Below are 27063 nucleotides of genomic sequence, written 5' to 3'. Positions count from 1 at the left end.
TCTATCTTTTGGGAGGGGCAGAAAACAGTTTTCAACCAGCGATTGAGTTGTGAGACTCTGCTGTAGAGCTCATCACTCCCCCTAACTAGGAGGGGGCCAGAGACAATTAATCGATGCCGACACATCTTTCTAGCTGATTTACACGCTGAAGCTATGTTGCGCTTGGTGACCTCTGACTGTTTCATCCTAACATCGTTGGTGCCGACGTGGATAACAATATCTCTATACTCTACACTCGCCAGTTTTAGCTTTAGCCAGCACCATCTTTAGATTAGCCTTAACGTCGGTAGCCCTGCCCCCTGGTAAACAGTGTATGATCGCTGGATGATTAGTTGTAAGTCTAATACTGCGGGTAATGGAGTCGCCAATGACTAGGGTTTTCAATTTGTCAGAGCTAATGGTGGGAGCCGTCGGCGTCTCAGACCCCACAACGGGAGGAGTAGAGACCAGAGAAGTCTCGGCCTCCGACTCCGACTCGCTTAATGGGGAGAACCGGTTGAAAGTTTCTGTCGGCTGAATAAGCGACACCGGTTGAGCATTCCTACAGCGTTTCCCTCCAGAAGCCATGAGAAAGATGTCCGGCTGCGGGGACCGTGCGAGGGGATGTATACTACTATCTGTATTTACTGGTGGCACAGACGCTGTTTCATCCTTTCCTACACTGAAATGACCCTTGCCTAACGATTGCGTCTGAAGCTGGGCTTGCAGCACAGCTATCCTCGCCGTAATACGATCGTTCTGTATATTATAAGTACAACGACTGCAATTAGAAGGCATCATGTTAATGTTACTTAGCTTCGGCTGTTTGAAGTCCTGACGAACCATGTCCAGATAAAACCTCCGGGGTGAAAAAGTTGAATGAAAAAAGTTGAGTGAGGGAAAAGGTAAAAATATACGGTAATGAAAAAGTAAAAAACCGTCAGGTAGCAAAGTAAGATTGGCAACAAAACGCACAGCAGCGTAAACAAGTCTGCAAGTTGTCAATAGGGAATAACGGAAAAGAAATAACAAAATGTAATACATTTTGGGATTTTTGTTTTTATTTTGTTCATACCTGGATGTACACGCCCCCTCATAGAATATTCATAGATTATGGGGAGGGGGGGGGGGGGGGGTTACAGCCTAGGTTGGCAACACAAAGAAAGGATTTGATTGTGAGTGTGACAGGAAGATAAAAATACAAATGTTAGCTAAGATGCAGCACTTATTATAAAATTTGCATGCCAATAGAACAAACTCAACAAAGTTGGCTAGCCGGCACTCACTATCTTGTTGGCCATACCTGGTTACTGGCTATGCTATAGTCATACTAGCTAGTTTTTATTTTTTTACATTTATTTAACCTGGCAAGTCAGTTAAGAACAAATTCTTATTTTCAATGACAGCCTAGGAACAGTGGGTTAACTGCCTTGTTCAGAGGCAGAACAACAGATCTTTACCTTGTCATTTCAGGGATTCAATCTTGCAACCTTTCGGTTACTAGTCCAACGCTCTAACCACTAGGCTACCCTGCGGAAGTAAGTTAGCCCCTAAACCTGCTACAAGATAAAGCTGCCTGGGCAGAGCTACCTGTTGCAGAAAGGTCAGATTTTAGCTACATCTTTGGTCGACTGATGGTGTTTATTGACTGAGTAAAAATTAACAGCAGTTACTGAAAATGGTTACCTATCTGGCACTTTGCATTGCTAACTTAACTATTGCATAAACCTACAACAATATCAAATTAAGCTATAGTCAGTGCTGATATGTGTGTATGAGTTCTGAATGTTCCCGCAGGAGAAAAGCACAGTATGGCATCTCACCTGATCATCATGAACTTTGTGTAGTTACATCAGCCAATACAGTAAATTAAAATAAACCTTTTTATTGGTATGGTTATTCTTCACAAACATCCTTTCCTGCTAACTGAAAGGCAGACGGATGCTATTCTCTTTAGTTGTGAACACGACTATTGCTGTAACAATTGGCTTACTTCTCTAAATGTATACAGGTCTGGGATCTTAATTTGATCACCCTGTTGTTGCAGGAAATGCAAACATCTAGTGTATTCAAGGTTTAAAAAGGCGACTGTGATAATTTTCTCACCGCAGGAAAATAATCCTGCAGCCACAGGAAATGTGAATTATTGTGTCTGACATTTTAAAGTAGAAATTTCCTGCAACAACGGGGTGATCAAATTAAGATCCTACACCTGTATACATTTAGAGATATAGGCCAATTGTCGTAGCAAAAGCCATGTTCACAATTAAAGAGAATAGCATCCATCTGCCTTTCAGTCAGCAGGAAAGGATGTTGATGAGCTATACCCATATCAATAAAAAGGCTTATTTTAACTTACTGTATTGGCTACAATAACGACAATTACATGGACCCTCCAGGTAAGCCTGATGTGTCCCTTCCATGCCCCACACACTGATACAATGGAGACCACTAAGATCACCTTCAAGAATTAATAGCCAACAAAAATTAATGGCAATATGCATCGTGTGATCAACTATGGCAAATGTGTGAGTTACAAAGAATGTTGTTATAAAAACTACTAATACAAACAAATATTAGAGTATTATTATAAAACTATTAGTGACTGTATTAGAGTAACAATGAGGACAGACATACCAATACGTGCAAGAAAGTTCACATTTGTTTATTTTTTATTTAAACTCAGAATCAGTCATTCTGAGAATAATTTATTGTTTAAATTATTTGTAACTTTAATTGGACAAGTAGGCTATAACATTTTCGTCATGAAGAAAGTTGTAGTAAGGACCAAGGCTTGCCTGAATATCTTGAAGAAAAGCTGTTGGTGTTGTGATCAAAGAGCAAACAGAAAAAAGGAAAACAAAACATTAACACAGAATAATGACAAAAGGTACATTCGATTTCAAGGCCTGTGCCTGCTCTTACTATAACTTTGAAACACAACAACGAGAGAGTGTGTATTGGTTACACAGACTCCCAATGTTGTGTCCCAAAGCTACTCTCACTACAACTGTGGAACAGCTGTGGGTTCCCCTGAGTTTAACTGTAAATGACCCACAGCCCTCCACCATTGCAGCTAAAGCCAGCAGCACAGCCTTTACAGAAAAACATGACTGCAGAAGAAAAGGGGACTCAGAGCACCAGATAATTATGATTCACACCAAGTCCTCCACTTTATCCCTTTATATTCACTTGTTCAAAAAAAAAGAGAACACAACTCTTGAAATTTAAGAGACACAGGACTGGATCTGCATCACTCGTTCTTCCATCTCTTGAATAACACTGACCCCCTCTGACTATAGCATCCATCACATCTCTATCAAAAGCTGGAAGAGGAACCTGAGGTAGACGACGGTTTATCACTTATTGGACATTCACAACCAATACGAGAATGCAGAACCCTCTCGAACATTATGATTCTGAAAACATATATAAGAATGAGAACCCTATGGTTACTCTTTATCACAATTGAAAAGACAAAAACAATACTGTTACTGCTCAATAATAACTTGTCTATTCCAGTTTTTAGCTGTTATCAGAGAGTTGGATTGCAGTCACCGGGCATTATAACAATGCAGAGGATTACACATGTAAATAAAAAGCAAAAACAACTCAAATATTCCATATACAATATGAACTTGACATTTTAACACAGCTTTTCAGACTAATGCTCATCTACAACAGTTTAAAGGGGTATTCACATTCGTATCAAAGATTAATACATTTTAGGCATCTAGGAAAAAACTAAATTCAGTTGGTACTTTCTCAAAACTGGGGTATACGAAACCCCATAGAAATAACAATAATATATATTTCTCCTCCAGTGAGAAAAAGTTAAAAAGAATGTAGAAAAATCTGTCTTTTTTGCTTCAATGACAAATACAAATGCACATTTAAAAGCACTAATGGTGTACAACTTTCATCTTGGTTTGTGGTCTAATAGACACCCATTTATTAAGTAGTAATCAAAACCTAAATGGGGGTAAAGCTTTTGGAACCATATAAAATGAGAAAATATCATGCAAAGATATGCGTCTAGATGGATCTTTTGCCAATGCGCAACAGTGAACTGAATTCTTTGGTATACATTGTTTGTCATTCAAAAGAAAGTAAAACTGATTGTGTCACACTTCATGCAAACTGTCATCCTATTAGTTAGAAATCCGTTGATTGAAAATACTGTTGCAATGTAGGATGAGAATCAATATAATATACTGTATTTAGCTCTGCATATAATTTCCCCCTACAATGTACACATCTAGTTGCAACAGTAAAGCTCTAAAGAAAACCAATAATAGGATGATTTGGTTAGTGTGCATGACATTGATTATTATTGTCATTTTAACCATTATCAAGGGCCCAAAATCCTGGGGGCACTTTCTGAGAGAACCCGCATCTCAACTCAGTTGGTCACAGAACGGGGGCACACATGTGCAAGGCTTTGTCTTGGAAGCAGCATCTCAGCTGATCTGCGTTCGATTTTTGGTCTAATACATGAGAAAAACCTCATTGTAATATTCCCAGGGACCCGCTGAGAGATCATAAACAAACAGAGGGAGCAAACAATTACTTTGTATGATAGCATCAGTCACCGCTGCACATTGGCTGTGATCAACAAATCAAACTAATCTGACAAGTGCTAAACTTATTGTTCTACTCTATGGTAAAGTATCAACTACTTAAAGAACAAAAAAGTAACTTGAATCTGTACTCAGTAGTACATAAACGTCGACAAAAATATAGATATCTTTAGAGAGAAAATGTTTTGTTGGTGTTCATTCCATTCACTTCCATCGCACTGATTTAACGCTTTTGGTTTTCAACAATCATTCTTCACACTTCTCCCATCCCCATGTGTAAAAGAGTTGGACCTCAGATGGATCGGACTTTGGTATAGGAGCCTTTCTGTTTGTCTCCGACATCTGAGGGTCTCTTTCCCCATTAAGGCCATTTATAAAGCTTTTAAGGTCTGCTGTATTGAAATGCGTCGACACAAGCATTTTTGGTATGTTCTTTCCCAAAATAACCAAAAAGATAGCCTGCCATACCACAGACACATAATTCCAACTGAATTCACAGGTTTTTCCACCTGTGAGTAGGGCATCACAAGGCTCTGAACCGTAACTGACAATGTTCTAGAGATACATTCAATACAGATCTATGGCAACTACCCTCTACAATGAGCAGCTCAGCACTAAGAAAATACCCTGTCAGTCAACCATGGAACATTACACATGGCTTTTCAAATGTACTAAACCTAGTTCCCTGAGTTCAGGAGAATAATAACACAGCAAAATAATGCTTAAAAAGAGGTAGTATAAAACAGGAATTGCAAGGGCAACTGCACATTGACAACAACAAAAAATCTTAACCATTATTACTATGGATAACCTGAAAAGTGTCATACTGGCTTATTGAATTTCAGCAACTTATGTAGTAAATTGTACTGGCCCTTAATCTACCATAGCCAAGTAACCTGAGAAATAGTCCAATTAACCTGTGATAAAAATAAAATGACAAAGCTTTAAGTGAGATCTGCAGTACCCTTACAACCCTATACTTCATTACAAACAAGGAGGAAAATTAATACGGGACTAATCTGACCTAGCAAAAACAAATTGCAATCAGGAAGTATCAGTTGTTCCATAAAGAAAGAGACCCCTTCCATAACTCAGGTATAAGTCGTTATTATTAAATATATAGTTGGAGTTTACCGAGAGGTAAACTGAGGTAGATAATCAGCAAAAGAAGGGCTCACTACACTTTGCTCCAGTGATAAACTCTTAAATAATGTCAGAAATGTAACAGTCACATTTTTGACAATCTCTTGAAACATTCATGGTGGGTGAGATTTTTCTTTCAAACACATACACACAAACATTGAATCAAAATAAAATGAGTACACATTCACTAGAAGAAGATTCTTTGATAGAAATCACCAGAACCCAAACCAGAGCCCAGTTCTTCCAAAGACCTGGATTTTTGGATAACTGCTCATTGTCTTTTAGAACAGTGGAGTGAGTTTAGGGTTGAGGGATTGATGGGAGGTCACACAGACTGCTAGAGAGAAAGTGCAGGCTGGGAATTGTCTGGGGCCTGATCGTGGTGATGGTTGCACGGTTTCTCCATGGAATCTCCAGGTCGAGGTGAGACTGCTCCCCCAGCTCACCCTCACTCTCCTGGGCAGGACTGCAGCCTGACCCCCCACTCTCCTCCTCTTTCAGAGACGCAGGGCGGCTGCTGGGACCAGAGGACAGGTTGGTCATCTCTATGTCGTCGTGAGAGTAACGGCCTGAGTCGCCTGTCTCGTGGCTGCCTTCGCTGTTGGAGGAGCCCTCTGTGTCACCAGGTGGGCCAAACAGGACCTGCAGGGAGGTGGGCTGGTTGGGTGACGACAGAGACTCATCCTCGTAGCACAGCACTGTTACTCCTGGCTGGTACGAGCAGATTCCATGGCTCTTCCTCTGGATCTGAGTAAGTAAGAAAGGGTGAAAGAAGGGAACTCATATGGATACAAGGAGGAATAGCTGCTGGTCTCACCTCCTATTATGTTCTATTTAAGTAATGGTATGTTACTTGAACACTTTTGTTTGTTATCTTTCTTACCTGGCTTTTCTTAGCATTCAGTTTTTTCTGATTTCTGAAGGAAAACCACTTATTTTTCTTCTCAGTGATTGTATAAACTGGTCCGAGGCTATTGATGATCAGATTTGTTCCACCCTGGAAATTAAATGAAATTTGCAATGCTCTGAATCTGTCTACATTGGTTATTTTCCATGTGCCTTGGAGACATAATGCAAGAGGAAATGTTAGAGGAAAGGAAGGGCGTAACAGAGCCATATCCCCTTACCTTGGCATCAATGAAGTGGTCTGCTCTCACCATTGGCACCATGACATCAGCATTCTCAGCCTGGCCCTCAGAGCCCAGGTGGACCGAAGCAGAGGGGACCTGACCAGCCTCCTGCCTGATGGCTTTAGTAGCTGACGATTTCCTGTCAAACAATCATACAATATTAATATAGAAATAACAGAAGAGGTTCTATCCAAACCAACTGGGCAGTCAGAAAAGTAATTTCATATCAAGTTACAACAAAATCACTCTGAATCTGTTAAAATGGTTACTTGTTTTTGCCTCTGCAGACAAGGATGAAGGCACAGATGATGATGCAGATCAGTGCAATGCAAACCCCCACGATGATCCCGGTCATCGACTTCTGGTCCAGGTGGTAGAAGCCACCAGAGAACACTGCAAGACAGTTGTCACAAGTGATGAGACAGCCACTGGAGACATACACTCCTATCTAGGCTCTGTGTGGGTACTACATCTCCACACTGTATCAAAATCAATACAACTGGCAATCACCTCCCCTGGCATTCACAGAGATGTATTACAATGTAATTAATTTAGCAGGAGACCAAGGCTGCAGGCCAAGCTATTGAATTTATATTACATCTAGTAGGTCAAGTGACGACGACAACAGGAATCCTGTCATGAAAGTCAATGAACGAAAGACCAAGTATGCACAACATTAGTCACTAACCTGTAGCTGAGCCATGGGAGCGCCTGGGGTTGTGACCGGAGGTGGAGCCATCGTTCTGCACGGCCAGTTCTACGGTGTGTGAAAACGGCCCGTCTCCCATATCGTTGGACGCAGACACCTTGACCAGGTAGATGTTCCCCGGCTGTAGGTTCTCCAGTAGAGCCATGGTGATGCTCCCTATCACCGAGAAATATGTGATTAGTGACCTATGTCAACCAATTTGAGCCTCATCAATAAAAGGAAATGGAAATGTGAATGTTGTTTCAACACGCTGTGGTGTTGTCATTTGCCACGTGGTAATAAATATAGCTGTTCAAATTCATCTCTAAATAAATGAACTGGAGGAAATATGTCAGGCCTGATTTTCTTTTCTGCTCCTCTCCCATTTTCAACTGACCCATGAAGAACAGGGGTTTACAACTCAGTGGAAAAAAACACATAACCTGAGGCATATGGGGGGATATTTGTGACCAGATTGTCAGGCAAAGGACGGAGGGTCAGGGATCAGAGGGCTCTTCTACCCCCCCCCCCCAATACCACCCAGCTCCACTGAGGTCCCAGCAGTAACGGTTGGGGTGACAGGGTTGATTTACAGTGGTGGGGGGCTGGGGCAAGGCAGGATGGCTTTGTGAACAGCCTCACTTTTGACCCCCTCACCTGTGGCTTAGAAGGAAAGATCAGATGCCTCACATTTCCTGGAGTCATCTGCTCTCAATTACGCCTATGCTACCCAGAATCTGTGTTCTTTACCCAGGAGCTGGACACTCTCGCAGCTGGCCAGTATTACTTACTGCCACACGTCAGGCCTTTGGGTACACAAAACATATGTGTGTGTTGCTATGGCCACATTAACTATTTGGTAGTAGTCCATAGTAACTACCGTACTCTTGACTAGTGTGTTTCAGGTTGAATGATTATACTCTTGAGAATGAGAATATTGGACCTAAAGCCACAAAGACAGATCATACCCCCAACCCCAGTGCTAAATCAAAGCTCAAAGTATATATATATTATTTTTTTAAATTTATTTTACCTTTATTTAACTAGGCAAGTCAGTTAAGAACAAATTCTTATTTTCAATGACAGCCTAGGAAAAGTGGGTTAACTGCCTTGTTCAGGGGCAGAATGACAGATTTTTATCTTGTCAGCTCGGGGATTCAATCTTGCAACCTTTCGGTTACAAGTCCAACGCTGTAACCACTAGGCTACCTGCCTCCATCCTTTGATTGGTAAGACAACAGGAGGGGGATATATAAGAACAACCAGAGATCACAAGGACTAGTAACAAATACAGAAATGGACTGGAGGATGAAATGAGTTGATTTCCAATGGCCTGTATGGTGTGGAGCTGGGGCAGGGCTCTTTGTCTCTGCAGCCCAGTTTAGCCTGCAGCTCCTCTCTCTCTCTCTTTCTCACATTCTCTCTTTGGCTCACCTTCTCTCTGCAGCACCTTCCACTCTCCAGCTACCCAGGCCTTCCTGGAAGCGTAGAGGATGGTATAACGTGTCACCGCCAAGTTGGGCTCATCTGGAAGTTTCCATGACACCAGCGCTGTGTCGTCCTCAATCAGAGTCACTTTCACACCTGACGGTGGCAGAGTAGGTGCTGAGGAAGAAAAAAATGCCAGTTTTACCCCTGAGGCTAAATCGCTGACGATTATGTACAACTGTCATAAAAAATTCTATTTGCTCTTCGTAACTGATAATGAGTTTTGAGGAATACTGAAAATGTAAGTCTGAACCAGGGCCTAGACCATAGCGACATTTCAATCAGAGTAGGTTCTTTGATGTCACTCAAAAGGATAACTACATCTCACAAGCTATGACCCTGGCTTATGATCCCTTTCCGTAGAGATGTGTAGATGTGTAATAATGCAGTGAGAGTGAGCATACTGTGCAGTTCAATGAATTTGCTCCTGTGTCTTTCTCATCCTTTCAAGAGCAAAACACCATTATAGGGAAAATGAGAGCTCATTGGCAAGGATCTGTCAAGTGGTTGCGCTCTAGTTGTGATTTGTTTGCAGAACGCAGAGCCTTATGGATACGTGACTGTGAGAGTCCCGAGGAGATAAGCAGTCTTAAGACAGGCACAATAATTCCAGTAAGTATTCTATTTCTGTAGGCTAGGAAATACCATCGGAGCCCAAAAAGGTTGAGAGTATATTCTATTAATCTATACAGCATGTGCTGTTGTATGAAGCCATGTTGGTGCTCACCTTCAGGCAGAGTTCTCTGGTAGACCACAGGGCTCCAGGGGCTGGACAGTTGGTCAAGGTGCAGGCGGACAGCAAACTCATACCTGGTGTTGGGCTCTAAGTCTGTGACCAGAATGTTCTTCTCAGCACTGTAGAGGAGAACCACAGTGATAAAAATGGATTTAGAACATACAGTTGAAGTCGGAAGTTTACATACACCTTACATGCTGACCAGACCGGACATCTATGTTATAGAAATCCATGTTATTCAATTATTGCACCCACACTGGTCGCACGCGCCAACGAGCGTCTGCGATGCCAAGGGCTAAAATAGAAGTCATTCCTATTTCTGACGCAGATCGCGCTGCAAGTCCTGCCTCCCCCCATCTCCTCATTGGTTTATAGAAGCAGGTACCCATGTGCCATCTCTTCATTGGTTATACCCACGTGGGTGATTGAAAGACGAAATGTTTTACTGGTCGTCGTGGTAATACTATGAAAGTGTAGATGCCAATCGCCATATAAATTCAAAGATGAAAAAGCCTGGAAGGAGGAGAGATGACTAGAAACGATTCAGTTGGCCGTTTTATGTGTGGATTAATTGTAGGAGTAGAGGACCTTGTGCATTTCAGGTAAAATAACTAAATGTTTATATCCCAGGACAAATTAGCTAGCAACAGCAAGCTAGCTAAATAGAACAAATTAGCTAGCAAGTGCAAGCTAACTAGCTAAATTGCCATACATGTTTAATGCTTTTTGACCTGTCCCCAAATTAATGTAATTGGTTCAGAGTTTGTTTTGATATTTTAACCTGCTTGTCGTGATCGCGTTTGGTGTAGGGGGACAAAATAAATGTATGCACGATAGTGCACGATGGCGCACGCGCACAACCGGTTTGGGTTCCGTGTTAGCCAAATACATTTAAACTCAGTTTTTCACAATGCCTGACATTAAATCCTAGTAAAAATTCCCTGTCTTAAGTCAGTTAGGATCACCAATTTATTTTAAGAATGTGAAATGTCAGAATAATAGTAGAGTGAATGATTTATTTCAGCTTTTATTTCTTTCATCACATTCCCAGTGGGTCAGAAGTTTACATACACTCAATTAGTATTTGGTAGCATTGCCTTTAAATTGTTTAACTTGGGTCAAACGTTTCAGGTAGCCTTCCACAAGCTTCCCACAATAAGTTGGGTGAATTTTGGCCCATTCCTCCTGACAGAGTTGGTGTAACTGAGTCAGGTTTGTAGGCCTCTTTGCTCGCACACGCTTTTACAGTTCTGCACACAAATTGTCTATGAGATTAAGGTCAAGGCTTTGTGATGGCCACTCCAATACCTTGACTTTGTTGTCCTTAAGCCATTTTGCCACAACTTTGGAAGTATGCTTGGGGTCATTGTCCATTTAATAGACACATTTGTGACCAAGCTTTAACTTCCTGAGTGATGTCTTGAGATGTTGCTTCAATATATCCATAGAATTTTCCTACCTCATGATGCCATCTATTTTGTAAAGTGCACCAGTTCCTCCTGCAGCAAAGCACCCCCACAACATGATGCTGTTTTGTTTCATCAGACCAGAGGACATTTCTCCAAAAAGTACGATCTTTGTCCCCATGTGCAGTTGCAAACCGTAGTCTGGCTTTTTTATGGCGGCTTTGGAGCCATGGCTTCTTCCTTGCTGAGCAGCCTTTCAGGTTATGTTGATATAGGACTCGTTTTACTGTGGATATAGATACTTTTGTACTGGTTTCCTCCAGCATCTTCACAAAGTCCTTTGTTGTTGTTCTGGGATTGATTTGCACTTTTCGCACCAAAGTACGTTCATCTCTAGGAGACAGAACGCGTCTCCTTCCTGAGCGGTATGATGGCTGCGTGGTCCCATGGTGTTTATACTTGCATACTATTGTTTGAACAGATTAATGTGGTACCTTCAGGCATTTGGAAATTGCTCCCAAGGATGAACCAGACTTGTGGAGGTCTACAATATTTTCTCTGAGGTCTTGGCTGATTTCTTTTGATTTTCTCATGATGTCAAGCAAAGAGGCACCAAATTTGAAGGTAGGTCTTGAAATACATCCACGGGGACACCTCCAATTGACTCAAATTATGTAAATTAGCCTATCAGAAGCTTCTAAAGCCATGACATCATTTTCTGGAATTTTCCAAGCTGATTAAAGGCACAGTCAACTTAGTGTATGTAAACTTCTGACCCACTGGAATTGTGATTCAGTGAATTATAAGTGAAATAATCTGTCTGCAAACATTTGTTGGAAAAATGACTTGTGTCATGCACAAAGTAGATATCCTAACCAACTTGCCAAAACTATAGTTTGTTAACAACAAATTTGTGGAGTGGTTGAAAAACGAGTTTTAATGACTCCAACCTAAGTGTATGTAAACTTCCGACTTCAACTGTATATTGTATATGGAGATTATTAATCAGATCCAATACTTTGGCAATTGACCTGCAAATTCTTAAATCCGTACTAAGTGCTAACCTGAGTTCTATGACCATACTAAGCACCCTCTATCCAGTTAAATGACTATGTGCTACGGAGTATGAAGAGGAAGGTATTATATAGGACACTCACGTCTGCAGGTAGAGTACCAGGGAGGCGTTCTGAAGGCCCACAGGGTTACAGCGGATGGTGTAGTTGACGATCTGGCTGGCGGTGAAGGCTGGACGCCCCCAGTGGAGGAACACGGCAGACGAGCTGTTGGCCTTGGCATACACGTGGTGAGGGGGTGGAGGAGGGGGCACCATACGATCACGGACCGCTGATACACACAGAAAAAAAAGAATGCTAGAGGTACTCATGCGTCAAAGGATTGATAACTATCATTATCATAACTATCATCCATCATTATAGACAATGGTTGCTTGCATTATGTGACGAACTTACAGACACATCCAGGGGTGCTGATAGTTTGGTCTGCCTGGTAGCCATCTCCTATGAAACTGAACGCCAGGAGCTTCACATGGTACTTCTTCCTTGGGTCTAAAAATAACAACATTTACATATCTTTCACTGTGGACCTATGGGTATAGTATACATCATATCATAGACATTCACCTCAACTTGACCAATGTGACCTACAGTGGAAGTGAGTGTGTCTGTCCACTGGGGGGCATTACACTGAACCAGAGGCTGTGTGATTTCTCCAACCAGTGGGCTGTGAGGGTGCTGGATCAGAAAGAGCATGGCTGAGAGGTCAGTGAGGTTTGGCTGTGGAGCTCTGCGACAGATGCTGAGTGCTGGGAGCCCAGTCCCTAGGTCAGTTCCTGCCCTGCTCAGGGCACTGAGGCACACAATAGAGGAGCTCCTCTATCCATCACTCTGCCTTTTCAGGGAGAATAGGGGAACCCTTCCCCCACCCAGGGCTGCTGGCCAGTGGTCAGTCCTATTCAGCTCCAGGACAGGGGGGTTAAACCACAGGACAATGCCCCCCCTAGGAAAGACAGAGCGGTCAATCACATGGCCAGAGTCAGTGGCCTTACAGACCCCAGGTAGAACAAACGCTGCTAAGTTAAATGTCCTCTCTGTACCCAACAGGCCACTGATAAAAAGTTCAGGCCAAACACTATCCAAATGTTTCACTTCATATCTGCTTTGATTGGTTAATTTGTCTCCCAGACTTTGATATCTTGTCATCCTGGAGTAACCAGGTTACTGTGCATGACATATTCAGATAAGGTACTAAAAGGTAATACTTCATCATATTAATGTGTTATTACCCTGTTTTGTGTGTAACAATAGTATAACTCATTCCAGAAAAAATGGCTGAGCTAGAGTATAGCTGTATTGGGTGAACCAGCTGCAGTGTATTAAAATATCATTACACAGGCAATTACAGGAAGCTCCTGCTGCCACCATGAGGACCTTGTTGAAATAGCTGAGGATCTATCAAACTAATGGCTTACAGCCTCCTAGGAATTCCAAGGCTCTTCAATATTTCAAAGTATGTCACCCATCATTACACACACAGTAGGCAGAGGAATCTGAGCAAATTATCTTCAATCTGTGAGTGTTAATTCAATACGTTTATTTTGAAAACACTGGGACATATTGATTTGCATTTCAGTCGTCAGTTGTCGAAACAGCACTGAAATACAGTCTAGTTTAGAGGAAACTGAAGTGCTGCACAGCCTGACATGAGATCTTACAGCACATCATAGGCCTACGTAAGAGGCTGTGGGATGACACGTCATTATCCATCCGAAGAGAGGGGTAAGTGTAGTAGGCTATATAGAACATCATCTATGCTTTACAGAATTATACAGCTAGATCGCAGTACTTCATGAGAGGATATACAGAGTACAGGTACTAATAACATCACTAGTATCAGTGGAATAGTGAGCACCAGTAACCGAAATGTTGAATCACAGAGCTGACAAGGTAAAAATCTATGGTTCTGTCCCTGAGCAAGGCAGTTAACCCACTGTTCAACGGGCGCCGAAGACGTGAATGTCGATTTAAGGCAGCCCTCCGCATCTCTCTGATTCTGAGGGGTTGGGTTAAATGCGTTAGACACATTTCAGTTGAATGCATTCAGTTGTACAACTGACTAGGTATCCCCCTTCCCTTTCGCCATGGAACAGTAATGCAGTGTAGAACATGACCACTAGGTTGTGCTCCAGGACATAAACGTTGAGAGGAGCACAGGAGTGTAGATACAAACTGAAGTCATGCCTATTCTCAGTTCCAGTCACAGAAGCAGTCATTTATGAGTTCTACGTTACTAACAGTTTCTGTGATCATGTCTCAGAGACAAATAAGAGGTAGTCAGTTAGATCAGGGTTTCCCAAACTTGGTCCTGTCCCCCGTTTTGTTTTTTGCTCTAACACTACACAGCTGATTCCAACTTATCATCCATCTTTGATTATTTGAATCAGCTGTGTAGTGGTAGGGCAAAAAACAAAACGTGCACCCAAGAGGGGGCCCAGGACTGAGTTTGGGAAACCTTAAATTAGATGATCTAAACCCAAGGGTAACCCATGTTGATCATATGACAAACTGCTAGAGGATCATATTCACTGCATGTGTGTGAAAATATATGTTGTAATGATGAGCAGGCTCTATATCTTCAAAAGAGTTGAACAGTTCAAAAAGCAATTACAGTCATTGTGAAAAGTCCAACCACTTTGTTGAACAACCATCTCATCATGTTTACTATGCTCCAAGAGCTAAAACAACTGTGTTTTTTCTAGGATCGATCTGAGGGCCTTCAGGCTATGAGAGGGTCCAGGGGGTGGAGTCAGGGCCATGGGAGGCAGGGGGATGGGCAGGAGGAGAGTCCGAGGGGTGTGGTTTGAGCCACTAAGACCCCTAGCCCTGAGGAGTTTCAATGGAGCCAGCAGGTCAGGCATAGATAAAACTCAGAAGGAATCTGAGGTCATGGGTGTGGAATACGAGTTGAGCCTCTTTTTTTCTCCCTCAGAATCCTTGCCCTTTCTCTGTTCCCTAAGCCTTAATGGGGAAAGATAAAGAAGTGACTTGCAGAAGGGGAGAAAAACTACTTAAAAGTGTCTTAAAAACTATGTGGTATCCTCTAAAGATTAGATACAACAACTTAGAATTGGATCAAAGGAAATATTACTGATAATATGATTGCATAAAAATATGAAGCTTCTCTCTTTATATTTCTACATTATAGATGGGTCAATGACTAGGCTACTGTAGTCATTTGCTCCAGAAAACATTTAGTTGTGCTAATGAGTTCTTGTTTGTTGAAAACAACGATAGGAAAATAACTGCACATATTTGTGAGGTTCCTATATCTTTACTTTCTCTAGTAAAAGTCAATGAATTAGTGTACACTAGTATAGCTCCCTCCTGTCCCTCCTGTCCCATGTCCACAGTCAGGCTGGCCGGCTTTGGACAGTCCCAGTGTCCATCTATGAAGAGGAGCAGTCAGGGTCTCACAGTCCCACCCCTGCCCAGCCACACATTACAATGGGCTTGCAGTAATTACCAGGAGAGGCGCTGTGAGAGGGGGCAGGCTTTGACATCTGGGCCATGACCTTTGACATGGAATCTGGGCAAGCTAAATCCTGCCAAAGGAGGGGTTATGGATGCTGCTCTTAGGTGGGAGGTGGGGGGGGGGGGGGTAAGCAGGGGAACTGAGCAGAAAAGGGGAAAAAAACACCAAGATACAAAAATAATAAGTCACTTAATAGGTGATGATAAATAGTGCCAATAGGAGGAAATGGTGAAGCGAGAGAGCAGAACTCTTCAATGGGCAATTTCATAGCCGATATAATGAAAGCATGATTAGATATGGTAAGCTCAATTGTTCAGCTTAACTGCTCTTTGTAACCTAAGAGTGACCTAGGGTTATACTTTGTTTTCTGACCTAGAATAAATTCAGAACTTGCAAAAGTGATTGAACTTCCAAAAGGAAATGTTTTGAAGTGTTAATTTTAAAATCTGTGAGAAATACACATGGTTTGGATAAGGTTATCAGGGATCTCCATGGTTGAAGATAAGAGGTGTCCACACAAACCTCCCCCTCTGTATGGAGTCACCCATGCTTGCACTAACCGCCAACCCTGGTCAAAAGGAAATGTGTTAGCCCTGGTTCATTCAACAACACCAAATCCCTCACAAAGATAAGATATGCTTCAGTTGCCACATAATAATCCCCCTGTGTGTAGATTCAAGGCCAAATGTTTCTTCTTAGATATCACAAAAACAAAATCACTCAAACTTGTTGTGCCTTACTCACTTTGCTTGAGAAAAGTTCATAACTAATTTCCTCAGAATAATACACAATCTGCCTAACCCTGCCATTGCTTAAAGATACACCAAAGTAAAGCTGGTTCATTTTCCCGTCATGCCTGTTGGGCTAATCTTGCTCGGCTTTGCTCTCCCCATAAATTATGATGCCAGTTTGTATTTGAGGGGAAATTCTTGAGCTGTTTGTGGTCACCTGATTTTTTACAACCGTTTTGCAGATCCTGCAGGCCCCTAAGGCTTTGTTCTGCCCTGAGAATGGCCCCCCAGGCCACAGCAAGAAGGGTCTGAGTCAGGGCCATAAATGTCAACTCCCACACTGATCCACAAAGCAGCATATATCATAGGGGGAGCGTATATCTCCCTCTGACACACACACCACACACACACACACACACACACACACACACACACACACACACACACACACACACACACACACACACACACACACACACACACACACACACACACACACACACACACACACACACACACACACAGTTTATTGATGTAGTGGGCTCACTAATACCCATCTATCTTTTATCTGACACCAGGCATGCAATAACTAATGTTTTCCCAGAGAAAAGACCACTCCACGATGGGCAAGATGGCCCCAAGCTATGAGATAAATCTACTACCGTACACACAGTCCTGGTACCAACAGGTATGGGAGGCTATGCCACAGGAAGAATAAACATGAATGGGAGGACCTCAGTATTTCAACACCATGTCATTTATACACTGAGCTACAACCTCTCACATTCCTAACTTAGAGAGCCCTTTCAGTCATGTGGAATGGTCTTAAGAGATCATTTAGTAATGGCCAGAGCAGAGCTGGTCTGTTTCTACTACAGATTCAGAAGTCTACCATGTTCATGTCTTTTCTTCTGTTAGAGAGGTATGTTATTTGTGCACTTTAGAGCAACATTGACTCAATAATACAGTAACGGTTGGCTTGTTGTCTTTACCACATCAGCTAAGTGAATTTAGATCCCAGGGATCAGAAATACTTATCAAGTCACTCAGTGAGATTGGTGTTGTTCATAATCCCTGACTGATCGAACACATTCTCTAGGCTGTGTGTGGTTGTGGTTTTCAAACCTGTGTCACTGTCACAAGTGTCCTTGGGTGAAGTAAAGAGTTAAAGTTAAAGCCTCTATTAATTGCAATACTATCAGAGACATTACAGCTTAATCCTTTATCCTGGATAAAATCCAATTAACATTTTAATTGAAGCTCCATTTTGCTCTCTACTTCAGACATGCCATGGAGGTTAAATAATATTATTATGATAAGTATCCAGAGTGTTTTCTAATGGATAAAACACTTCATCAATTCAATAGTAAGTAGACTGATTAAAAGTCAGCAAGAAAACAATGTCCTATCGGGCACAATATGTGTACCACCGTTTATGCTTGTTTATGTGACTGGTTGTTTTCTTGGTTGCAGAGCAGACACCTCTGCTCATCAGGATAGTTTATTAAGGAACATAAGTCATGGTTTGTCACATCAAACAACAGTGAACAAACTCAATAAGGAAATGCCCTTTTCCACTGCTGTTCTGTTCGTGGAAGGTCAAATCGAGACAGGGACTACTCAATTATGGGCAAACATGGACATTAAAGCAGACCCAAATTGATGAGAACACCCAGTTTTAATTAAAATACCCTGTTTGGAGATGTGGGTCACCTCCACTAAAAGAAAAAATTACTTAATGTTACACTTCTCATATTGGTTTATTATCTATGTCACACTAAACTGACCAAAGCATATCCGAAGGGAAAATTGAGTCAAGTCAGTATTTTTATCTTAAGCTGTCTCTCTGTTTAACGCGCCACTTACTGAACTCAACGTTGTAAAAGTGTGGTGCCATGGACAGGCACTGAAATCGTACCTAAAACCTATCTGACACTGACAGTAATACGTGACAAATTAAACTGCTGTGTCTCCTCTCCAACAGGAAGTCTCTCCCCTGAGGGGGGAAACCTTTGGGAAGATAAATGAGATGCATACTTCTCTTCAACATGTCATACTACAAATCACATTCCATGGATAAGCTCAGTTACCAGTGGTGAGGGGCTGAATTCGGTTGACTCTTGGTCATTTAAGTCTCTTTTGTGGCCCTTAAAGCCTAACACAATGAAAGCCTTTGATGTGAATTCTCCTCCAAATGCTCTGCTCACAGCAGTCATAAAACACACCATAAATCTGCTCCACAATAACAGCTTCCCTCTCCTCTAAAGACAGCCCTGGAATACACCTCTGCCAGCTATTCTATCAAACAAGCACAATTGAGGTCATTAAACTGTTTCAATGAGAAACTAATGAAAAACCAAGGCATAGTAAGTGTGTTTTGGTGATATCTATCTATATCACATTACTACAACTTGTTTGTCCACTATGTTCATTATTCCAGGAGGAAAATGTTGTTCATGAGGAAAAGGAGAATGTACACAAAAAGCCAGACTTCATATGTTCTTTCTCTTATCTCTCCAATAGGTTTTACCTCAAGCTTTATAAAAATACTCTATTTTGAAAAATAATTATCGATTCAAAACAACATATATTTCATAAAGTACAGCACTTTAAAACCTGCTCAACAATATAGCCTTGTGTTATTCTAAACAACAGATGGTGGCAAAATGTAGGAAGTTTCAGCAGTCATAATTATCGCCCCCTCACAGTAAGACCTCTCCATGACAAAACAAAACACAAACTGTAGCAAGAAAACAAAAAGGTAAAAGGGGACACATACTGTATTTACCCCCCTCTATGCTTTCTAATCCTGGTCTAGTGCCAGAGCTTCCTGATTCAAAATTCAGCTGCTGGCCACCTGGTCGACCTCCTCTGGCCACAGATGGTCAGTTGTCCACTGCAGTGGTGTGGGACTCCCTTTCCTTCCACACTCTCCAACGTGACAAAATGAATTTGACCCAGAGGCCAGAGAACCAGCATATGCCCAACACCCCTTCCTCAGTCCCAGCTAGCAGCTATTTCTAAAGCTGTTGCGGGGGCATACAATGGAAACCAGGCCAGGGCCGTAAGGTCATGGGGGGTTGGCTTCTATCTGGACCTCTGGACATGAGTCCCCACAACTCACATGAAAAGACTTTGGGAAGGACAAACTAATGGGCTTTTCTGATCCTAAAAAGACCTTAAACATGCCTGGTGAGGACATGGAAAATGTTTTTTAAGAGCATCTTTGATCCGAATCCAATTTAAGGAGGACTTTCATTGTGTAACCATGCATTGACTAGAACATATTCTTAATCTTGCAATTGAAATCCAAAATCAAGACAAGTGTCATCAGCAACAATGAGATCATAGGTCGGGTGTACTATGTGGAGTCTACTCACCCAGGCCTCCAATGGTGTGCCTGTTGTCCTGGACACGCAGCTGGATGGGGGAACTCTCAGCCTGGCTCTCCTCGTGGTAGAACAGCCTATAGCCCTGGACGCTGACAGAGTTTCCTGGTGCCAGCTGCCAGCGCACTATGATGGTGGTGCAGTTCAGAGGCTCCAACTGTAGCTCAGGGGCCAGAGGCACTGTGAGGAGATAGGAAGAGAGAGAGATCTGTGGTTAGAGTCACTGTGGGGAGACATGAAGAGAGAGAGAGATCTGTGGTTAGAGTCACTGTAGGCAGACACAAAGAGAGAGAGATCTGTGGTTAGAGTCACTGTAGGCAGACACAAAGAGAGAGAGATCTGTGGTTAGAGTCACTGTAGGCAGACACAAAGAGAGAGAGATCTGTGGTTAGAGTCACTGTAGGCAGACACAAAGAGAGAGAGATCTGTGGTTAGAGTCACTGTAGGGAGACACGAAGAGAGAGAGATCTGTGGTTAGAGTCACTGTGAGGAGACACGAAGAGAGAGAGATCTGTGGTTAGAGTCACTGTGGGGAGACACAAAGAGAGATCTGTGGTTAGAGTCACTGTGGGCAGACATGAAGAGAGAGAGATCTGTGGTTAGAGTCACTGTGGGGAGACACAAAGAGAGATCTGTGGTTAGAGTCACTGTGGGCAGACATGAAGAGAGAGAGATCTGTGGTTAGAGTCACTGTGAGGAGACACGAAGAGAGAGAGATCTGTGGTTAGAGTCACTGTGGGGAGACACAAAGAGAGATCTGTGGTTAGAGTCACTGTGGGCAGACATGAAGAGAGAGAGATCTGTGGTTAGAGTCACTGTGGGGAGACACAAAGAGAGATCTGTGGTTAGAGTCACTGTGGGCAGACATGAAGAAAGAGAGATCTGTGGTTAGAGTCACCGTGGGGAGACACAAAGAGAGAGAGATCTGTGGTTAGAGTCACTGTGGGGAGACACAAAGAGAGAGAGATCTGTGGTTAGAGTCACTGTGGGGAGACATGAAGACTTGGCAGCTCTGCTTCTAGCTCCCAAGCAACTTTGCAGTATTGTTTTTGTTTGTGTTATTTCTTATCACAAGCATTTCGCTACACCTGCAATAACATCTGCTAAATATGTGATTGTGACCAATACAATTTGATTTATTGAGTACAGTTCTGAGGATGTAAGGTTCAAACAGAATCTCTCTTTTTAAAGCTCATGTGTACTACTTATATACAGAGCTCAACCTGCATGACTATTCATTTTTACTCAGGTGTCTTTATTTTAACCAGCTCATCTGAAATAGTACCAAGTCAAGGGAGAATATGAAACCCACCCACACCCACCCACACCCAACCCCCGCTACCCGATCAGGCCTTCTTTACCTTAAGCCCAATGGCCAGGCCACACCAATGTGTTCATAAAGGTCTGCTTCATATTCAGATACCATTCAGAGCCTTGCTACTATTGACAGTCCACAACTATTTATAAAATAAAGGTTAGCTAGCCCTTAACAAATTAAAGACTTGTTCAGGAACACATTTGTTTGGGACACCCAAATTATTAAGAGTAAACCCTCAACATGGCAGAAACATGCTAATTTCGATTTCCCAGAAATAATTTGCTGGACAAATAGGGGCAAAGTCACCAAAAAGTATTGTATTGTAAGAGATGCAGGGTGGCATGCTGGGAGCAAGTTGACTCTGTAGCTTGTCTTGTTCCTTGAAAACAGGAATGCTCTCCACCCAGCTGCTCACTGGCTTTATCTGATGGAAATAACCGGCTCCCAGCCTGCAGCCCCCAACCAGAGGCACATCCATACCACGCCCCAGCCTGGCACATAGATACACAGCCAGGCACAAACACACACTAGCAGAAATGAGCCTGGTCCTCAGTTCTACTGACAGAATGCTTATTCAGCCGACATGATCCTGGCAGAATTGTAGAAAAGATCCTGTTTGTTTCCAAAAGGACAGAGAGAGAGAGGGCAGCAGTCCCCTCCCCCACCCCTAAGGCTCAGATGGAGCTCTTAACAGAACTATTCTTCCTCCCACCCAGAGGCCTGGGTCCCTCTCTTTTATGACCCATGACTGAAGCCATTCCGATGTTACTGACAGAGAGGGCCAAAGGTCATGGAGTAACAAACGCAATGCCTTAACAAGATTATTAGAGAGGACGCTCTTCTCATGGCTCTCTCTCACACATTCAGCAGAGGACTGGGAAGAAGAAAGGTATAGAGATAATCCAGCCTCTTTGCTCCTATATTGATTATGTTAGAGGGAAGTGTGCGCTCACTGTGCGCCTGCAAGGCATGATGGTTTTACTGTGCATGATAAGTCAGTGCAGGAAGTAAGGCTTTACATGTTTATTTATGTGATGTGGCAGGCTGGTAGCTTCACAAATCTAAGGTTGAAATTCCGGTTCATCAAAGATGTTATGGCTTACTTATGTCTTTTGACTTTGATTGATTAGAAGTCATACAGTTGTAATCATATCTGTACAAACATCATATGTGCACGCAGAAACCTAGCATTGGACCATCAGGGAGCAGCCAATAACTCATCGCTACTACTGAGGAGCATGTGTAAGTACCTTTGGCGCTGGACGCCTTAGGGGTGCGGTGGGAGGTCCAGGCTGACTGTTCCCCCCAGCCCACGCTAGTGGCTGCAGCGATTCGGAGGAGGTAGATGGTGTCGGGCTGCTGGCCCTCCAGGAGATACTGGGTCTTCTCCCCAGGAAGCTCCAGCTGGGAGACGGCCTGGTCGGCGCTGGTACGATAGGACAAGCGGTAGGCCGACACCCGGCCGCGGCTTAGCTTGGCTGCAAGGGGCTGCCAGGACACCTGGATGTCTGTGGGGCTGCGGCTGGTGAGGCTGAGCTCTGGGGCACGCAGGGGCACTGTAGAAAGGGAGACAGAGTGGTCATGTAGAGGATTATACAGTCACCAACTTGTTCATTACTGTGTTACTGTCTCTGGTTTCTGTCTATATTTCTGGTTGTTTTGTATCGTGTTTTGGTGGGGACCAAAGGAAGAGTTGTGATTGCTAAAGTAACAGCTAGCTACTGAGACTATAATGAACAAACCCAGAGACACAAAATCAGCTCACTGTGCGTCACACTCAGTCATACTGGAAAATCAATTCAGCAAGTCCGCAAGTGTACACAATAAATAGATGTTTTTTTATTTTACCTTTATTTAACCAGGTAGGCTAGTTGAGAACAAGTTCTCATTTGCAACTGCGACCTGGCCAAGATAAAGCATAGCAATTCGACACATACAACAACACAGAGTTACACATGGAATAAACAAAACATACAGTCAATAATACAGTAGAACAAAAGAAAACAAAAAGTCTATATACAGTGAGTGCAAATAAGGTAAGTTAAGGCAATAAATAGGCCATGGTGGCGAAGTAATTATAATATAGCAATTAAACACTGGATTGGTAGATGTGCAGAAGATGAATGTGCAAGTAGAGATACTGCAAAGGAGCAAGATAAATAAATAAATACAGTATGGGGATGAGGTAGGTAGATAGATGGGCTGTTTACAGATGGGCTATGTACAGGTGCAGTGATCTGTGAGCTGCTCTGACAGCTGGTGCTTAAAGCTAGTGAGGGAGATATGAGTCTCCAGCTTCAGAGATTTTTGCAGTTCGTTCCAGTCATTGGCAGCAGAGAACTGGAAGGAAAGACGACCAAAGGAGGAATTGGCTTTGGGGGTGACCAGTGAGATATACCTGCTGGAGCGCGTGCTACGAGTGGGTGCTGCTATGGTGACCAGTGAGCTGAGATAAGACGGGGCTTTACCTAGCAGAGACTTGTAGATAACCTGTAGCCAGTGGGTTTGGCGACGAGTATGAAGCGAGGGCCAACCAACGAGAGCGTACAGGTCGCAATGGTGGGTAGTGTATGGGGCTTTGGTGACAAAACGGATGGCACTGTGATAGACTGCATCCAGTTTGTTGAGTAGAGTGTTGGAGGCTATTTTATAGATGACATCACCGAAGTCGAGGATCGGTAGGATGGTCAGTTTTACGAGGGTATGTTTGGCAGCATGAGTGAAGGATGCTTTGTTGCGATATAGGAAGCCGATTCTAGATTTAATTTTGGATTGGAGATGCTTAATGTGAGTCTGGAAGGAGAGTTTTCAGTCTAACCAGACACCCAGGTATTTGTAGTTGTCCACGTATTCTAAGTCAGAGCCGTCCAGAGTAGTGATGCTGGACGGGCTAGCAGGTGTGGGCAGTGATCGATTGAATAGCATGCATTTAGTTTTAATTGCGTTTAAGAGCAGTTGGAGGCCACGGAAGGAGAGTTGTATGGCATTGAAGCTCGTCTGGAGGTTAGTTAACACAGTGTCCAAAGAGGGGCCAGAAGTATACAGAATGGTGTCGTCTGCGTAGAGGTGGATCAGAGAATCACCAGCAGCAAGAGCAACATCATTGATGTATACAGAGAAGAGAGTTGGCCCGAGAATTAAACCCTGTGGCACACCCATAGAGACTGCCAGAGGTCCGGACAACAGGCCCTCCGATTTGACACACTGAACTCTATCAGAGAAGTAGTTGGTAAACCAGGTGAGGCAATCATTTGAGAAACCAAGGCTGTCGAGTCTGCCAATAAGAATGTGGTGATTGACAGAGTCGAAAGCCTTGGCCAGGTCGATGAATACGGCTGCACAGTAATGTCTCTTATCGATGGCGGTTATGATGTCGTTTAGGACCTTGAGCGTGGATGAGGTGCACCCATGACCAGCTCTGAAACCAGATTGCATAGCGGAAAAGGTACGGTGGGATTCGAAATGGTTGGTAATTTGTTTGTTAACTTGGCTTTCGAAGACCTTAGAAAGACAGGGTAGGATAGATATAGGTCTGTAGCAGTTTGGGTCTAGAGTGTCACCCCCTTTGAAGAGGGGGATGCCCGCGGCAGCTTTCCAATCTTTGGGAATCTCAGACGATACGAAAGAGAGGTTGAACAGGCTAGTAATTGGGGTTACGACAATTTCGGCAGATCATTTTAGAAAGAGAGGGTCCAGATTGTCTAGCCCGGCTGATTTGTATGGGTCCAGATTTTGCAGCTCTTTCAGAACATCAGCTATCTGGATTTGGGTGAAGGAGAAATGGTGGGGGCTTTGGCGGGTTGCTGTGGAGGGTGCCGGGCAGTTGACCTAGGTAGGGGTAGCCAGGTGGAAAGCATGGCCAGCCGTAGAGAAATGCTTATTGAAATTCTCAATTATAGTGGATTTATCGGTGGTAACAGTGTTTCCTAGCCTCAGAGCAGTGGGCAGCTGGGAGGAGGTGCTCTTATTCTCCATGGACTTTACAGTGTCCCAGAACTTTTTTGAGTTTGTACTACAGGATGCAAATTTCTGTTTGAAAACGCTAGCCTTAGCTTTTCTAACTGCCTATGTATATTTGTTCCTAACTTCCCTGAAAAGTTGCATATCACGGGGGCTATTCGATGCTAATGCAGAACGCCACAGGATGTTTTTGTGCTGGTCAAGGGCAGACAGGTCTGGAGTGAACCAAGGACTATATCTATTCCTAGTTCTAAATGTAGGACCTGTAATGTGATCTGATTTAGACTGGTATGCAATCATGTGACAGATGTTCCCTTAGTCAAGGACAATAGACCAGTTATTTTCTATGGAATATGTAAGAAATGTACTTTTCCTTGATCATAAGTGGTAGTCACGGTTGCACAGTGCAGAAACATTTCATGGGGTGGTGTGATCTGTGAAGGAGTTAGATTATAGTAGAGAGGGTCATTCCTGATCTCTAAATATCAGCCTGACTAATGTTTAATCAGCCGAGTGGTCCACCATATAATCCTTCCTTATTAGACTCCTCTATTCCTCTGGCGCACCTCTTAGAGATGACCCCAATTAGACAGCCAGGGGTCAGCCCCACTAAATTCATTACAGGACCTACAGTACTGCCCACTCTCTACAGTCTATTCATTACAGTTTAAACACACTGGAAAACATCCTCTGAGTCCTCCATTAGAGTGATAGAAGACCTTACACAATGACTACAGGATCAATATGAAGCATTCTCTTTACTATTCATCTGGGGGTGTTTTTATTCAGCCTAGGGTGACAGTTATGGCTGTTTCCCTGGGTTACAGCCCGATAAAGGCCAGGGTGGACTGTATGTTTGTGTATGTGGGAGCTAACGACGAGGCCTCACCATCCTCCAGGGTGTGCTGGAACACATGGTCTGACATGCGGCTGGCTCCCATGGGCATGTAGGCCACGATGTAGAAGGTGTAGTTCCGCGCTGACTCCAGGTCATCAATAATGTACCGGGTTGTGTCGTTGCCAATGACAACCTGATATTCCTCATTGTTCAAGCCTGGTTTGAGGGAAGAAAAGGGCACACATTTAATCAATGAATCAATTACCACCCACAGAGCTGTAAGCTGCATGCACAGGCAACGAGTTCAGAGGGGATCTGATCCTTCAATGCAAACTCTTTAGGGCACTAAAGGGGGACCTAATCATAAAAGAGTCTATGAAGATTTACGTACATTCTGAGTACAAAGACAACTTTTGATAACTTTCCATAATCATCATTCAATGATTTCTCTCAGTATACAGAGCAATTAGAACATCATCACTTTGGCTTTAGGAACCTCCTTGTCTGAGGCACCTGATTCTTACAAAGTTACGGTGTACATCTGTCTCTAACGGTGGGCTTCTGGTCCATTCAGTATGGACAATATACACAAAGTGTCAACTCAATCAAACTGGTTCCTTCCCCTTTTATAGACAATTTCATCAACATTGCTCAAGCCAAATTCCAGTATTCAATTTTCCCACATTGCTGGCTGAGCCTAATAGCAGTTTAATTAGCACAGATTAGGAAGGTCCCACAAAAGACTCACTTGTAGCCAGGACATATTGAATCGTCCAGCCTGATTTCTGACCTGGTAAACAAGATCCTTGAGAGTAAACAGAAAAGGCCTTGTCCAGGGGCCTGAAAGGCCCAGGAAACCTCCCTGAAAAGACACACAAAGCCTCCCTCCCAGTCCAGCTCACACTGTCCCAGTGCCTTGACAGAATCTCCTCTGTTGGATTAGCACACTCCAACACACAGACTAATTAGTTCCTCCTTTCATTGGGACCTCCATTTAGTGCCAAGGCTCTGTGTCTGAGACCTCAGGTGCAGAATGCGTTGGTGCTACCACTCCTGTCAATCTCAACGGCCAGCCATTCTCTGGGACCGGACAGAATGTTTCACGTAATCTTAATCAAGTGCACCAAAT

General features: G+C 43.1%; 1 protein-coding gene across 1 annotated transcript in view; it reads right to left on the bottom strand.

The window, feature by feature from the left end:
- Positions 1-2623: 2623 nt before the first annotated feature.
- LOC106562218 (protogenin A) overlaps positions 2624-27063 on the bottom strand; it is a 43197-nt gene continuing 18757 nt past the window's right edge. Inside the window, exons 8-19 of the mRNA XM_014126945.3 lie at positions 25986-26150; positions 22387-22692; positions 19810-19998; positions 12620-12715; positions 12308-12494; positions 9736-9863; positions 8955-9125; positions 7521-7697; positions 7102-7225; positions 6830-6971; positions 6586-6699; positions 2624-6449 (exon numbers count right to left, since the gene is read on the bottom strand). Coding sequence (XP_013982420.1) covers positions 6003-6449; positions 6586-6699; positions 6830-6971; positions 7102-7225; positions 7521-7697; positions 8955-9125; positions 9736-9863; positions 12308-12494; positions 12620-12715; positions 19810-19998; positions 22387-22692; positions 25986-26150 — 2246 coding nt within the window. The 3' untranslated portion in view covers positions 2624-6002. The remainder of the gene's footprint in view (positions 6450-6585; positions 6700-6829; positions 6972-7101; positions 7226-7520; positions 7698-8954; positions 9126-9735; positions 9864-12307; positions 12495-12619; positions 12716-19809; positions 19999-22386; positions 22693-25985; positions 26151-27063) is intronic.

The sequence above is a fragment of the Salmo salar genome, chromosome 11, assembly GCF_965601325.2.
Source record: "Salmo salar chromosome 11, fSalSal1, whole genome shotgun sequence".
NCBI classification, from domain to species: Eukaryota; Metazoa; Chordata; class Actinopteri; order Salmoniformes; family Salmonidae; genus Salmo; species Salmo salar.
This window is presented reverse-complemented; position numbering and strand designations above follow the sequence as displayed.